The sequence below is a fragment of the Dipteris shenzhenensis genome, chromosome 4 (genome assembly GCF_047967505.1).
Source record: "Dipteris shenzhenensis isolate YYH24624 ecotype China chromosome 4, Dip_SZ_1.0, whole genome shotgun sequence".
In the NCBI taxonomy this organism is placed as follows: Eukaryota; Viridiplantae; Streptophyta; class Polypodiopsida; order Gleicheniales; family Dipteridaceae; genus Dipteris; species Dipteris shenzhenensis.
Window position 1 is genome coordinate 22,072,761 of NC_141599.1, and position 17,805 is coordinate 22,090,565.

Genomic DNA, 17,805 nt, shown 5'->3' on the forward strand with positions numbered 1-17,805 from the left:
ACTTGCATGTCAAGGCCTATGTGCCACACTATCAATCACTCAACCAATTGTGACCACATGATTTCATTGTGCAGTCAACATGGGGCTAGCTTTTAAACATGTTGGTTAACAAAATCCAAATCACCAAGTTAACAATCAATATATCTATCAATATTATGTACACCAAGAAAGGGGCAATCACTAGAATGGAAAACAATGTAATTACAAAGAATATGTTGATCTACCTATAGCTAATTGCTACTACCATGCCAAAGCCAATATTGGAGGTCACTCTAGCCAATAAAACAAAGGGGGCAAAGTGAGGTAAAAATGTATAGGACTCAATGGACTTGATCTGTGGAGTGTACAACCCCTCTTACAAAGTAGCTCGAGTGTCTAATTACCATGCCAAAGGTGAGATGTGGAGGTCAATCTAGCCAATAAAATAGGAGGCAACAATGCATTGGACTCAATGGACTTAACCTATGGAGAGTACAACCCCTTGTACAAACTAGCTCGAGTGTCTCATTGCCATCGTCTTAGTTGCTATGATGCTACAAGTGAGCAAGGGGTTCTCTTCCATTTAGTTAAATCTAATATTTTCTTCGACCCAACATCACACAATTTCTTAGTGCTTTAAACGCCTTTTGGGACTAGACCTGTGGAGAGTACAACCCCTCCCTACAAACTAGCTTAGGTCCCTCTGCCATCATCTTTGTTGCTATGACGTTACAACTGAGCTAAGGGTTCTCTTCCATCAAACAGAATCTAACGCTTGCTTTGACCCCATAACTTGAAGCTCCATAGGTTGGTAACCAATTCCAAGAAGTCACCACTATCTCAATCTTCCTCAAGAACAAGTAGTGTGATCCAAGTAGCATGCAATGTGGAAGAAGTGGCGTGTCAATTTTATCATGACTATTTTTTCAACATGACACCTGATTCGTCAAATGCCCAATCTAGATCCTATCATGTTTTCGTGCTATTTTTTTGCCACTCTATGCAATTAATTTATGGGCATTTGGCATGAGCATTTATTTGCATTATAATACTAATTTTCATCTTTGACATGTTTCTTTCAACTTTTGATATAGATATTCAGCGTTCATCAATTTCATGGTATGCACCACCACTTGGAGTCTCAAAAGATGTGCATGATTCATTTTAAGTCTTGAGCTCTATTTGTTTCCCGATAGGCTTGCTTAATATCTTTGAAAATTTTCTTAGAGGCATAGTCAACTAGAACACTCAACTTTCAGGGGCAATTTAATGCTAAAAAATCAAAGCTAGTGGTCAAGTCCATTATGCGAGGAAAAGGTTCTTGAAGAAATGCAAGATGAGTCAATGCACTACTCTTGAAGCTTCACGATCTCAAGCTTGTGCCAGAGAATAGGCATCATCTCCAATTAAGAAGAAAGCTATTAGTAGTTGACACATATGAGGTTCCACTTTGCACTTTGCATATTACTTCTCAAAAAATTGAGTTTGAGCATAGTCTTGCCCTCATTACTTGTTTAAGAAAATGGACAATCTTCAAGGCATAATGTTCTCCCACAATCTATTTTGCATTTTAGCATAACAAGAGGTGATATGATTTTATGCATGTTAGCAAGGATAACTTTCATCGTGTGTTACACTTCTATACATACAATTATCAGTCACACACTACTTTATGTGGTAGAGACAAACTTCTTATAAACATTCCCATTATTAACTAAGGCCTTTTAATAAGTGTGAGTTTTATTAAAAGCAAAAGATTCGTCTACATGTTCCCACTAGTATCGTGACTATGCCATAGTGAGATGCACCCAACTACACATTGAGCAAAATATAATTGCCCAACATGGGTGGCATCTAGTTCTTTTGCTCTTTACCTAAGGATCTTACCATGCCCAAGTTCCTTTTTAGCAATATGTATAAGGCAATTTCAGCTTCACAAGTCTAATTTTCCTCACTTTTGATTATGTTATGGATTACCTTAGCAATATTTCCCACATAAATACATATAGCCCTTGCCATTGGATCCTCATTGCATGTGAGTCCACATTAGGTTCAAGTTTGCACAACATCCAACACATATGCAACAAAAAGTTTCAAGAGTTAGAAGCCTCATAGTACCTTTTCTCAATAGAAGCCTCAACATATCCTAATTAGTAGCATACCTTGTAGTTATAACTTGATATATGGATAAAATTGTTAGCATCCTTTTCTTAATAGTTTCACAATTTAAAATTACATGTAAATCTACACTACCTCCCACAAGAGGTTGATTGTGAATGCTACTTTAAGCCAATATGCCCACCTTATTGGACACACAAAGAATTAAGAAACAAACTCCAAGTATAAAAGAAGTTAGGTAACCAAATATATATAAATCATTCTTTTTTGAAGCATGATGTTTGTGGCATGTTACGATGCTGAAAACTTTAATTTATTTTACTTCACAAATTGAACTTCAATACTGCATTGCGAATTTGTTTTACATGATGTTGTGATCTACTTGAATACTTCTATACTAAAAGCACATGTTTGCCTAGGTACAAGTTAGTTTATTGGAAAATAAAATTCCCCATGCAATGGGAATTTCAAAGATTGATACATTTCCTCATGTGCTTTAAAGACTCCATTCGACCACTTATTTAATTGTAGTAAAACTCTTGAAATAACTTTCAAGCTATATTTTAGAAGACAAAGGAAAATAATATTAGAATGAATGGACCATGCTAATGTTTTATGTGCTTTTCATGCCTTTAACACATTGGCAAAAAATTCATTTATTTTATTTTGAGAACATTTGTCAACTACTTCATGCATGTGCGCCCTGCACATACTCACACATTTATCTCAAAAATCATAACATGACAATATGAGCTTATGCTATTTCTTGTGATACATTTTGTAAGAACTTACTTGAATGTACCTAGGAAATCTCCAAAGGATTTATTAGGAATATGTGAAACTTGTTCCTTGGGAAGGAAAGTTACATTTCTCAAAAAATTACTTGAATATATTTGTAAGAGCTTAGAGTATTAGAAACAATGATGAGTGAATATTATCTTGTATGTACAAAGGCCTTTAACTAAAAAGAAGAAGAATTTTCACGTAAAACACACTCAATCCTTTACATCAATGAAAGGCTAGTACATGTGTTTTGTTAAGAGGCCTTGAAGTGTTATTAAGAATCTTTTAACTATTTTCATCCAACAAACCCTCAATTATTCACATAATTTCTCCCCATTAGATAAGCATAATTGCTCTCAATACTACCCATTTTCTAGCAAAGAAGGGAAAGGGACTACAACATTCGATTATAATCACCCTTTAGAGTGAGAAACTTGTATATTTTAAGTATTATTTTGGTGACCTCTTCTAACCACCAAAATGCCATTAAAAAGTGGTTAGCACAAAGCCAATGAGAATAATTGTTTTTGAAAGAGAGTTTCTGTAGTCTTGTTTGTAGTGATTGCAATAGAAGTCTCATTTGTAAATTTGAAAGCCATAAAAAAGAGGCAAGGCTAATGAGAATGCTTGATGAAAGTGAGTTTATGTAGTTTTTTTAGCAATGATTGCAGTAAAAGGCTCATTTGCAAATTTTGAGTTGTCTTCTTCCACATATGTCACATTCAATGAGTATTTTTAACTACAAAAGGAACATTATAAAGGCATATCTCATGTAAATGATCCTTCTAGGATTTGTGGTTTGCAATTACACAATATAGTTCTAGGTAGTTCTAGGTTTGGCTCAAAACATTGCTAAGGTAACTACCCTCTAGATCATTTAGCCTAAAGGTCTCACTAGATCATTTAGCCTCTATATCATTTTGCTAAGGTAATTACCCTATAGATTATTTAGCCTAAAGGTATCCCTTTGTTAGATTATGTGTTTGTGTACTTGAGTAACCAACTAGCCACTCTAAGGATGACTATGCTTGTTAGTAGACATTTTAGAAATTTAAGCTTGTTAATCGACATGACACAAATATAAAGTACTCATGTATTTGCACTAGCAAAACTGTCCCTCACTTTTCTGTGCCATGACTTAATATCTAGCTTTACATTGAATTGTGCACTATAAATAAAATAAATGAAAAACTAAAAATTATTAGCCCTTTCCCCCATGAAAACGTTTTGCATCATGCATTTTGTTTATTGAGGAGACGATTTTGAATGGTTTCAACCCACTAGAAAAGGAACGATTAAAAAAGAACTGATTGAGTTAACAGTAACGTTGCCTAAAATAATATTTTGTGCTACCAGCCCGAAATGAAACCTTCTTGTAAATTAACATTGATCCTCACTTTGTTGAGGACCCAACCCACATGCAATTAATAATAAAATAGCATTTACCAAACCTTTGTGCTCCCCTAATGTCCATCCATCTGACTACTCATATCCCCTTAATGTGAATCCCTTATCCAAAGTTTATGTATGAGTTATTGTTAGAACTTTCCATTTCTCAATTCATGTTTTTCAATCCCTTTAGGTTTTACCTTGAGCGAGCTTGTGTTGATATTCTAGGAAAAGAATCATGTCCCCACTAATACTTCTAAACTAAAAGCACCTTAGGGCCCATTGCTTTTCTAAAAATTTTGAAATCTTTAGTAGGGAGACCATCGGGTCCAAGTGTTTTGCTTACTAACATGCTTGTTACAAGTGCATTTTTCAATTGGAAGGACAATCTGGAGGAGGTCCTAGTGGGTATTCAATCACGTGTCTCCCATTTTCATAGGGCCCTTCTAGCTAGGCCCCTCTCATAAAAAGAGCTGGAGGAAGCCATACTTAAGAATGATAGGTCACCCGATTTTAATGGACTGACAATCAAGTTCTATCAAGCTTTCTGGGATTTACTATGACTTAATCCAGATGGCCAATGCCATGGCTAAGGTGTCACTTTCTCGAAGTGTTAACGTCATGCTTGTGAAGCTTTTTCCTAAACTCCCCAGTAGGATCAAGAAGAGACTGGCCCCCAATCACGATGTTAAACACATCATATAAAATACTTGCAAAGGCCTTAGCATCAAGATAAGAGATATTTGCACTTTGGTGGTGGATGTTGAGCAAAAAGGCTTCCTCAAAGGGAGAGACATTTTTTAGAACATCCTCAATGTCTCAACTACTCTGGATTTCATAGGTACTTCTCATTAGAATGTTCTCCTCTTTGGCTTTGACTTGGATATCCTACAATAGGGTGAGGTGGGACTATCTCTAGGAAGTGTTGGAAAGATTGGATTTTGGTGAAGGATTTACCAACATGGTGTCTACCCTATTTGGAGAAGCCTCAGCTATGCTCTACCTCAATGGTGGTGCAGTAAGCAATTTTGATCTCAAGAGATCAATCCACCAAGGCTTCCCCTTGGCACCTCTCTTGTTCACCATGGGCTCTCTCATGTTCATCGATATGGTTAAGAAGGAGGTGGAAGTTTGCAACATTAAAGGTATCTCCCTCCCTTTGGGTAATGAGTTATGTCTCCAGCTCTTGGCTGATGTTATAGTCTCTATAATTCAAGAGGATGAACCCAGTATTTGTAGGTTCTTTAAGGTTTTGAAAAAGCTTGCCGTGGCATCTGGCTCCATATTTTTGTCACGTTGCAATACATTGATATCCTCCATGATCTTATAATTGATAATCATCCATCCCTAGTATGGGTAAAAGAACATTAAACTGGTCTTCAAACAAAGTGAATCATTTCTTCAATATCAACCTTTATGTGACATCCCTTTTTATCCTTTTTGTCAAGGAGAGGAACATCCTTTTAAACAAAATAAATAGATATACATGCCAACTATATTAAAGTAAAAAAATAGGGGGGGTCAGTCCCAAGTAGACCCTTTACAAAACTTGGCTCATGACATGGACTAAGCCCGGAGCCTATGCTGCAAGCAACGAATGGAAACCATCAAACGAACATGTATGATCTAATTTCTAGCAAAGGCCCTACTAACCACTTGATTAGATAAGCTTATGAGGTTCGAAGTGATTTGGGCAAGGATTGTCGACTCTTTGGAGCCCGACTATTGTTGTTGCTATAACACGAGGTTCCTAGTCTCCCGTATGGGCATTAGGACTGCCGCATGAACATAGGTCCAAGCAGAACGACACATCCTCTAAAAACACAAGGCACCAATTACCACCCACGTTAATTTTGTGCATCAAGCCAGATAGGCAGATTCTCTTCTCCACATTCTTCCATGCCTCTCTCAATGATGCAGTTCCACAGAGTGTGTCTCACAACTTTTGTTGTCCTCCCACAGAGCGGGCCAGGAAGGATTCACTTGAATCCTTTTGGCCAACCTACCTTGGACAACTAACCCCACTAGAGCATCTTCAGTCGAGCCTTTCACCATGTCGGGCTCCTTGTCACACTGACCACTTGCGATTTAATTGTGGGACCAAATTTAGAATAATATGTAGGTATGGTATACCACCTTGGCCGTTAATCTCCAAAGTCTGGTGCTACCCACCTTCCATTGATCATCTTGTCCCTTAGAAGAGGGAATGTAGTTTGTAGGCCAACTTTCCAAAACTCCTACAATGGTAACATTCATGTAATCCACTTCACCTTGGGTAAGATGGAATGAATCTTTTAGCTGATCCATTGGAATCCAGTCAGCCTGGTTGGTGCTCCACACATTCGACCAAGAATTGATCCCTTTCTTTTAAAGATTGCTGGCACGAAGAAGATCATGGAGGGTGAATGGGTTCGCATCCTGTCTGATAGCAAGACTCCACCATATGCTTTTGCCCAAGCTTGCATCACCCAGATGGCATCACAGATGCAAACCTTCCAGGCCTCTGTCAGTCCAGCAATTAGATCCGACCCCACTATTCGAAGGGGAAATCCTGAGAAAAGCTTATCATACCAAGTAAGACTTGACCAATTACCCACCCCTCTACCCTGCCCCTTATCAATGAAAAATTTAACAATTTCTACCCATGGGGCAACACTTCTAAGACTAGGCAACCATTTACATATTTGTTGTTTTGATATCCGGGAGACCAAGGCCTCCCATGAGCTTGTGCGCCTTAAGAGCTTCCCATGAAATAAGGTGCATGCATCTTTTTCCACATTCTTTAGCCTAAACAAATGCTCTGAGGAGCCTTTCTATCTCTCATTAGGAATAGGAAACTTCTGCACTTCGTTACCACTAGGATTCTTGGAGCTCTCCTGACTCAAAGACACATCCACAAGTATCGGGGCTGCTGAAGTCTTTCCCTTCTTTCCCACAACGAGCCATTGGTTAGCTTGGTTTCAGACAACCTCCTTCTCAAAAGGACCATCGGGAGTCAGATTGATTTGTTGCTGTGACACTTCATGCATGTAGCCCGTGCAAGAAATGTCATTTGCCAGGGCCTCCGGTAATCGTTGTTCTATGTGCTCTCCTTGTTCTCCCAAGGCTAACTTATTCTTCGCATGTACTGGACAATCCTTTGTGGAATGACCTAGCTTCTTACAAACGAAGCATGCATCAGGGAATGGGCCAAACCTGACTTGCTAAGCTAGTTTTTGCTCGTGCGTGAATCATACTTTGATGAAATCCGGAACATCTTGAGCTTGTCCTAAGAATCCATGCTCTCTCCCTACCAACAGGGATGTGAGATGCAGTAGGAACCAACTGAACTCTCCCCAAAGTAGCCACAAGTGTGTCCACAATGTCACCCATCCATAGAGGTGTGCTTGGAAATGAAACCCATACAAGGCATTTGTAGAGGGACTCATCCATGTTGAATGAGGGACTCCAAGGCACCATAACAATTGACGCTCTAGAGAAGACAATACATTTGCCGCCACATCATTCCGTAGGTCTTTTGAGATGAAGCGCACCAAGAGGAAGCCTTTTCCCAAAGGTCGGAATGTCATAGTCGAAGGCCAACATCTATTTCAGTTCTTCCATGGATGGAACACGTCCTGTACCCCCTCTAGCTAGCCTCGTGAGCTCTAGTTTGATGTCCTCCACTTTGTAGCTCACAAACCATTGTGCCATTAACCCAACTTGAACAGGATTTTCACCTGGCTTCTGTTGCTCTGTGCACCACCCCCACATGTAATTTTTTCATGGCCTCCTCATCGAGCAGCTCCAAAAAACCGCTTTGCAGTTTCTTTGCAAGAATCTCCACATATGAGGGGGCATCCAGTTCATCATGCGCTTCTTAGTCCTCGCTCATCCCCACTCCACTCCTTTCGATTGGACTCCACTTCTTAGTCCAAACTCCACTCCTTTCGATTGGACTCCCTCACCTCCATGCTCTGCACTCCTGTTCTCCGTGATGGAACCCATCTCTACGTCATTGCTCCTCCTCTTTGGGCTATGACCAGCCCCTACCTCACTACCTACACATGTGGCAACCATGCACTATGGGTTTCTCCTCACTTCTCTGAAAAAAGAATAAGACAGGAACATCCTTAAGGGCTACCTTTTCCTTAAGCCTTCTCACCAGATTTAAGACTATTTTGTAGGGCTTTTGGCTTCAAAGATCTCTTTCATCTTAAGCTCATATTCAATTTCTTTATTTCTTCCTTTTCAAGGAATTTAGTACCCACTAAAGTGGGTACTAAATAAATCCATCTATTTAGGATTTATTCCATAAATCCCTATCTAATATATTCTGCAATGTACATATATGAGGGGACTTACAAATTCAAAATTGCAACATGTATATGTACTAGGGGTAGACAATTACTGTCTTCAAAAAACTAAAAATTTAAATATAGAGGTGATTGCTTGCATGTTTTATATAGTTTTTTATAGAGTGACTTACTTGGGGCCTAATCCTTAAATATTCAAGCCTTTGATGCTAGATTGCAAGACTCATGACGTTCATGCTAAGCCTAGCTACTCAGGTAGGCACATGCCTACCTCATTTGATCCAAAAACTAACCCCTAGCTACTTGAGCCATATGCTTTTAAATGATGAACTAGTCACACTTGGTTGCAATGGCCCTTGACTTGCATGCCAATTCTATTTTGAGTTGTTTCACTATTTGAGTCTCTTTATTGTATATGTTGGTTGCCATTTTAAACTAACCTCAGAAGTTACTCTTCTAGCTAGTGGATTTTCTTGTAAAACAGATCCCTTTACTCGTCTTGTTTTAAATGGAGAGTATTTTCATCCCTTTGCATAATTTAGCAAGAGGAGTATCAAACTTTAGCCAACAATAGCTATAGCACATCAAACATCATCTTTTCACTTCATCCTCAATCATTCAAGTAGTCTGGTAGGAGGAGTATCAAACTTTTGCCAAGAATAGCTGTAGCACATCAAACATCATCTTTTCACTTCATCCTCAACCATTTAAGTAAAAGAATAGGCACATAGATGATGTGTGAAAAAATTGGTCCATTGTTCAATTTGAGGGCAAGTGGATTTCCATGCTTATATGATGTGCCACAAGATCAATCCAATCAATTTTTAGGGGCTTACACACTTATTGTCAGAATCAAGGGCCTTTAGTCTCACACACACACACGCACACGCACACACACACACACACACACACACACACACACTCTCTCTCTCTCTCTCTCTCTCTCTCTCACACACACACACACACACACACACACACACACACACACACACACACACACACACACACACACACACACACACACACACACACACACACACACACACACACACACACATGCACGCACGCACGCATGCATGCACGCTTGCACGCATGCGCACATGCACACACACACACACACATTTTCTATATTGTACAAACACACGCATTGGTCCCCATACCCCCACCCTCACTCCCCACTTATGAATTACACAAAATGAACCCCCCACTTGAAAGCTTCTTTTTAATACAATTAACCTTCTTAAACACACCCCCTACCTTTCTTTTTCTACCTCCATCCTTATTTGAATTTAGTTATGGTACTCCTTCTTCTAAGAACCTTAATTTCCCCCTCTTTAGTTCTTTAAGTGCATATTTAGATCTTTAGTACTTTAATCATACTGTACACTTCATTACATATTTGTTTGGAATTTGCATACATGGTTTTGGTAAAAAATTATATAGTGACTAACTTCCTTAATTGTTTTCTCCCATCTTCTCCATTTGGTAAGTGATGGCTTACCGTTTTAATTTACCAGGTTTATTTACCCCCTTTTTTTATTGAATTGGCTTAACCTTTACTCTATGTGGCTACTCTATATCACCCCCACCTTAACCCTAGATTTCATTCTACTCTATGTTTCCCTCATTTTCTTTCCTATTGCTAACTATTCTTATCCCTATTTCCCACTTCTACGGTCCCCTAGTTTCTCTTTTTCCCTAACTAACCATTCTTACCCCAAAATTGTGCAACCTTACCTTAGCTCTTTACCTAACCTATCTTATGCCTAAACCCCAAGACCTTTACCCCTTAAGCTACATGGCATTATTAGGTGCATGCAAAGAGCAATTAAGCTACTTACCAACCCTCTCATACCACTGCCCACGACCTTGTAACTGCCATCGCCATTGCCCTTTTCTTTATTTATGCTCTTCTTTATTTATACAAGTCTCTACTATGCTCTTACAAGAGGCTTGGGTACCTTTGTATATCTTAGCTCCCTCTTATCCTTCGCGTTACATGACCCCCCCAGCCCCTCTTGTTTTGAGGAAACATGAAGATCGTCATGCCTACTGTGCTCGATGTTAGGATCTCCACCATTGGCCACAGGCACGAATTCCCCTTTTTTTCTTCTCTACTCTCAACTCCTTCACAACTTGTGATTGCGGCTCCTTTGCCAACCATTCTTGCTACTCCTCTTTTCTTTGATGTTTTTCTTCGCTGCTGCTTGGAGTCCTGGATTTCTCTTCGCTTTGCCACTTTATTAGTCTCACAAGCTCTAAGATGCGTTGTGCGCACTGTAGTTGCTACCTTTAGCTCTATTACATAGCGTCCTCACTGATCGTCCACTTAATGCTACTACGGTTGATAAAATATATGTTTCTATTGTTTCTCTCAGGTTTTGGTGCATTTTTCGCTACTATCATTGCTCCTTGCTTCTCAATTTTTCTTGACATTCCCTCCTTTTGTGTTGAGCTCCTTGTACTTAGCCCTTCACTTGACCACTTCTGTCCTTCCTTTGGCACCTTCTCCCTCTTCCTTGGCAACTCCTTCTTGATTAGCTTTGGTGCCTTTCGCGGTATCCTTGGGTTCTCTCCCTGGCTCGTTTTGCCAACTTGGTTGTCGACTTGGTGGCAGTTGCATGCTTGTACAGCTTCTCTTACATACTGCTTTCGGGGACTTTAAGCCAACTCTCCAACTGTTTCAAGCTCCCTTGCCTCTGAAGTGCACCCTTGTGATCGTGTTATGTGTCCTGGTTCCGGCCTCCTCTCCCTCATGAACTCCATCTTTTTAGCTACTGTAGAGTGTGGACAATTCTTAGCTCCTTCACTTGTCATTGGCACTGGGTACACAACCGTGGTTGCTCTATTCTCTACATATAGTGTTTAGAGTTGCCTCGTGCTTCGTGGCTCTAAGCTGGTTGATTGTCTTTTGTAAGCTCTCAAAAGGCTTCAGAGCCTTAAGTGTCTTAGTCCACTTAGTCCCCTTTTTTCATGCTCATCGGTGCTTCTTGTTTCTTTCTTTTTTTAAATTATTTAGTGCATGTTGTTTCCCTCAGTTTTTCAAGACTTGCTTTTTATGGGCCTCTTTTTGCGTATCATTTATTTCATTTGATGTTCTTATATATATATTTGCTTACATTTCCAGTTACTTTATGACTTCTTTTTAGTGTGGTAGTGTTAGATTATTGGTTTTAAAAGAATTTTCTTTTCATTGTTCATTATATCATATATAGTTTACTTCCTTATTTCGTTACTTCTATCCTTAATTCTTTATTTCAATTTCTTTTTGGTTATATATATATAAATATCCTTCTACTTGTTCATATGTACTCCTTTAGTTACTTATTTTCTAGTTTTGATGTGCTCTCACTAACTTTATTTAATCCTTTTAGCTCTAGCTCTACTAGTTCATAGAAGTAATTTATTAAATTTCTTCAATCTTTTTGTTTAGTTGTGCCATATTTAAAATTTTCTTGTTTTTCCTTGTTTATATTAATTTAATGCTTTGTCTTTCTCACCTTCACTAGCATTGTATTCTTTATAAAAAATTATAAGCGGCCCATATATAACCTTCTCACCCCTTCCCAATTTTCTCTTTGTCCTTCATTACTTCTTAATTTTTTGCAAAATTTATCGTTTATATATTCATTTAAAGTTTAGTCAATGAAAAATTTGTCATTTAAAGTTGTCGTTTATGTATTCATTTAAAGTTTAGTCATTTAAAATTTAGCCGAGTTGAAGAGACTCCATGCAATTAGGACTTAGCTTGGGCTTTCATTGTCTTTATACTAAGTATGGTGTCAATCTAACCGCTTTCATTGGTTTAGTCTCACTTGGGTGTGGAATACCCCCCGTAATTGCATTCTATTGGTGATTCATCCCTTGGTGATTCTAGTATAAATTTTCTATCAATTGTTGCAGACTTGGTTGTTTTAATATGCTATTATTCCTCTTTGGTGGTTTACAAAATAAAAGTTGATAGTGACTAACCTAAGGGAGTAGATTATCCCCCACGTCATTTTTTTCTTTTAAGTGGTGAGGACTACACCCCTTATTGTCTCGTACACTTTGTTGTCAAACTAATGATGGATTTGTGACACTGGATGTATATATAGCATGGCATTTGGAAAATTTGATATTTGTAAATCTAGACGGAGGTCTTCGCTCCTAGGTAAAGTAATAACACGCCAGGGAATACATGCATTACCTGTCTAACCAATTGAAACTATGATATTCTAACACCTAGTTTTTCTTGGATGGTGGCAGGTAAGTGGACCGTGACCTTGGAACCTGGACTACCTGATGGATTCGACACCCTTGTCCAATCTTGATTAAAAATTCTCAACTTTGTTAGAATTTTCGCAAACTCTCAATTTTTGCAATTCCCAACTTTGATGTTGTAAATATATTTTTGTACTTGTCTCTTATATAACTTTTTATCCAATTGGTGGAATTAATTGTATCGCTCATTTATTGATGGGACTATTAAATCTAAACACGCACACACACACCCCCCTCACCTCGGGGACCTTTGCACTCTTAGGTTGTGCCTATGAATTGACAATCGCTTAAACTTCCCCTAGGGGACCCTTGGACTTGTTTAACACTTTGGGGGCCCTTCATATTAGGTATCCCTTGGACCACCACATCTATGGGAATGGGATGGTCAACCACATCTATAGTGCTCTGTAACTCACTTTGGTGATTATAGACCCCTTTTGGAGCACTTATGGTTTGTATCTATCTTAGGTATTGGTAGAAAGACTCTACATGGAGGCAAGAAGAGCATGGGGGAGAGTATTTGGAAGCGTTGGGAATTGTTCACTTGATTTGTTTCATTTGCCTTTCGAAGGAGGAACATTCACATTGTACTTGTTCCATTTGTCCCATCTCTCACAAAACTTTCATTGGGATGGAGATGCAATGTGGCACTAGATGTATTAAGGAGGGGGCAAAATTTGATGGCCCTTGCACACCATTGGTGCTAGCCTTTTGTGTATTGTTCATCATGGATGCCATGAACTTAGGCATTATAGCTCACCACCAGTGGTAACTATATGGTTGGAGTCCACTAATAGGTATTGGATAGTTGGGTAATGGTGGAGGCTTCATCATTGGGTTGGACCACCATTCTATGGACCTCTATATGTTTCAAAAGGGATTTTCAAGTAAGATTTTTAAGGATGATTTTTGGGAAGTGGTATGTTGGACACTAGTGGAGGTGTGTTGCAATGTCATGGATTCTCTTGATGTGGTCCACCATCACACATTGGTAATGGTGAGTGGCAAGCATTAAATTCATTGAAGAATTTAATGGTTATAGGCACACAAAAGGAGGGATCACTTTATCTCTTAAAAGAAATATGACTCAGAAGGACAAGGCAGAAAACTCAAGGGGAGGCTTGTAGTAGCTCCCTCCATGTGTACAAGAAAAAGCATATTCTGAGAGGATGAGTAGTAGCCCGGCACACAGCCTGAGGAGCTTATGAGGGGCTTTGGGAAGTTGTGTCATGATGCAGGTAGCCCCCTGGCTTGGAAGCACATACAAGACTTTGTTGTTTCTTTGATAAATAGTGAGACTTGGCACGCAAGAGGTTTTGGATGGGAGTGACCATTCACTGGCCAAACTAAGGGAGCCATGAAGGAGTTCTCTGTGTCTTTTGGGCTTTACCATGTAACATGAGAATTGCTCTACTACAAACTACGGCACATTCTCTCCTTCATGTGGATAGTTGCTATGCATTTCTACCTCCAAAGTGAGCTAGATGAAGGGAATATGGCTGAGTATGTGTCACATGATATACATTATTGCGCATGCTTCTTCTCATGTTTCACTAGCTTACATATCGGTTTCCTTTTCATCAGCTTCATAGTCTCGCTATTGTCTGCAATAGCATCATCGACTCTATTGATAGAGCATGAGCCAGTTGACTAGCCTCGATCATGCAAGTTTGAGGGCTTGAAAAAGTGAATTAGCAAGCTGGACCTGAATGAAAGGAGAGTGATGGCTATCAAACCTAAAGTGGCACGCCAGAGGAGAATGAGAGGCAGCCTTGGTTTCCAACTTCGCAGAGTTGGAGAAATGGGAAAGCTCCTATCACAACACTTTGGATACATGGACAAGCCTTTCTAGGTAAACTTGTATCATTGCCCCTTAATAGACTGGGGGGAGGCCCAACATATAAACGAGACTATCAGCTACGCCATCTACCTTCTACTTTCCTTGTTAGAGCTGTGTGTTTTTGTGTCCTAGCTATGCTTGTAGTAGCTTCATTTACATGTATTCGAGGATGACCACATTTGCATATGGGACCATATAATATTCTCCCTTCTCATGTACTTTCTAAATAGAGTCTTGCAAGTGCTTTATGGAGCACACCTTACATAGTCCCTAGGCCACTGATATGTCCCCCTTACACAGTCCCCAGGCCATTGATATGTACTAGGCATGAGTTGATGCGATACTGTTGATATGAGAAAACTCTGCTACATGAACGATCTGCTACAAAAATGGTTGCTCACTACCTTCTACATAAGGAAGGCCCCCTTCAAATAGCCCCCTTCAAACAAATGTGGGCTAGCCTCATCATGAGAAATGGTAAGTGTCTAGTGTGCTTGGCATTTCCCTTACTGAGGCTTCCATGCTAGTTTGGCTTGCTTTTGCCAGACTCTTGCTTGCTTACAGGATTCTGTGACAGGCTATGTCACAATAGATTGATGTCCAATGCAGAATTCTACCCTCTACTTTGCTTTTCTTGTTATGCATGATCAAAGTAAGAGAAGCATGTCAGAATACTTATCTCTAGAACTTGTCTCAGAACTCATAAGTGAGAGTGGTTGACCACGTTGCTCTGGTGTCTTTGACTCTCTACCTTGAAGCTATTCAACTCTATGTGAAGCCTCCAATATAGTGCACCAATTGAAGGCTTCTAGAGTAGAAAAGATAGAACTTGTCACATTGAAGCATCTGAACATGGGTAGTTGGAACAAAGGAACAAAGATGGGTTGCGACCCACAGACTTGCTCCCAGTTAGCATTGCAAACAATGAAGAGCTCTCCACAACAGATAGTTGGGGGCTTCTTTTGTTACGAAATACGATTCATTGTGTCTGAAGGCACCTCGGGGGGGCCACTATGTAAAAACCTCGTATAGCATGTGCGATCAAGGGCCCCCTGGGGAAGGCACATATAAGGTAGTTGGAGCTACTTAAGGCCTCAAGGCCCGATCCAAGTAATTGTGTTTGTGTGCACTTTAGTCGACGGTGGAAGCCACAATTGAGTAGAAATGCTGGAATTTCTCAAGCAAGGTGATTGGTACATCAACACTTCCCTTGGAAAGCTTCATGCCTAAACTGTAATAATGGAGTTGTTTTCGTGATGAATACCTATCTAGAGAACATTCTACTACAACCTTGGCGGGCTTTGAGATTGCACTATGCCTAGTCTCAAAGACTAGAATGATTAACTTGCAGTACGCATTGGATTATTAGCTGTGCATTTGCTTTTACAAATACTAAGGTCAGACCTTTTTCTCTAGGTTTTGATTCCTCATGACATCATAATCCTCTGAATGGGGTGGCCATTAAGTCGAAGTATGGAAGCCACAAGTAGACACAAGCTACTGTTTTCTTATGGAAGGGTTCGAGACACTACTAAGATATATAGAAGAATCCTAGATATTTATGACCTTAGCATGAAACAAACATCTTAGACATATGTTGATGGATTTGAATTAAGGCCTCCATGATGGACTATTTTTTATTCAACTCTGAAAGAGATATAACAGAGGTCTTTTAAGTTTCTCTCAAGAGGGGTGTTAACTGATAAATGTTTACTAATGATCGGTTATTTCTAGATGAAATAGATAGCGAGTTTCCATTTTATGGCCCCAGCATAAGAGAAGAACTCACTTGTAGACTTTTCATTCACTTGAAAAATTCTGCCATATGAGAGAAAATATCTTTGATGGTTATTGTTAATGGAATATTTCTTTATGATATTAGTTATAATAAAATTTCCTTTATAGGAAGAAGGATTTATGATTTCATACCCTTGATTTTTGCCTACATAAGAAAAATGCTTTTCTTATGTTCCTCCTAGTTTAATAGCACTTGGGGACCTAAAATATTTTCCAAGATATTATTGTGAGCCCTTGTAAGAGTTTCTGTGAAGGTTGGAGAAAGGGTATATTGCCTTTGGATTTTGGTTTATTACCTAGGATTTTTCTTTTAACAAAGGAAGGCAAATTCTTTGGACATTTAATTATCAGTTGGGATTTTCAAGAACAATTCCTGTAAGTATCAATAATGTTAGGAATCCTTGGTTTTCACACTCTATGTGGAAGATTATGGAGGTAAGTATAACTATTTAAAAGAGAAAATGTGTTTCCATTTGAATTCTCCCTAAGTACCCTCCTCATTATTATTCAAGTATGGAAACATGTACGTGTATGCAAGTACTACTTCATTACTTTCCTTAGACTCAAGGCTCATTTCTTCTTTTTTGAACTTGAAGCTAAAATTGATTATTTCTAGTTGCCAACCTTTAATTGCCATTGAAATTCAAGAATGCCAAGATTTGTTTAAGGCTAATGAAGATAGAGTGACATGGAATAACAACTATGTACTGGCATTGAAGCTTGGCTTCCATAGCATGAATGAAATTTTCTAACTTTCATTGTGTTGTGATGGTGCCAGGTGAGTTGGCATATCTCTCCATTTTGAAATCTTTGGCATGTTTTGATGGACTTAAAATATAGCGTTGGCAATTATGACAAGAACGTTGCGGCGGATTTTCTCCAACTATTGTATAATAGGATTGAATTGATTGTTGGGGAATAATCTTAACTATCTCTATGTAATTTGGACACTTTATTAATATTATTGTGGGTACTCATGTTGATTATCATGTTGATGTTCTATCAGAAGGGGGTCAATAAGAATGGATTACTCCCATTTGTAGTTTGAAAAGGGCAATGACACATATGATTGCATTTGATGTACTTGAACATTTGAAATTGGTCAAATAGTGTAGTAGTTTAGATTTTTTGATAGGACAAACACACACACACTTTTCCTCCCTTTTCTTCCTTGTGACCCTTCTTTCTCCACCTTTTGTTCTCAGATGTGCCCCGCCCCACACCGCACCCCCCCTCCCTTCTCCCAACCCATCTTTGCCTTTCCCCCTATTTTCCTCTACCTTTCCCTAATTTTTTCCCTTTCCCCCCCTATTTTCACCTATCTCTCCCCCATTTTTTCAT

At 39.1% G+C, this 17,805-nt stretch overlaps 1 protein-coding gene across 1 annotated transcript in view; it reads right to left on the reverse strand.

Annotated features, from left to right (window-relative positions):
- Positions 1-8,256, reverse strand: part of LOC147902596 (cytochrome P450 714A2-like) — a 41,162-nt gene extending 32,906 nt beyond the window's left edge. Inside the window, exons 1-2 of the mRNA XM_087373896.1 lie at positions 8,217-8,256; positions 6,762-6,820 (exon numbers count right to left, since the gene is read on the reverse strand). Of these exons, the coding sequence (XP_087230022.1) occupies positions 6,762-6,820; positions 8,217-8,256 (99 nt within the window). The remainder of the gene's footprint in view (positions 1-6,761; positions 6,821-8,216) is intronic.
- Positions 8,257-17,805: the final 9,549 nt, after the last annotated feature.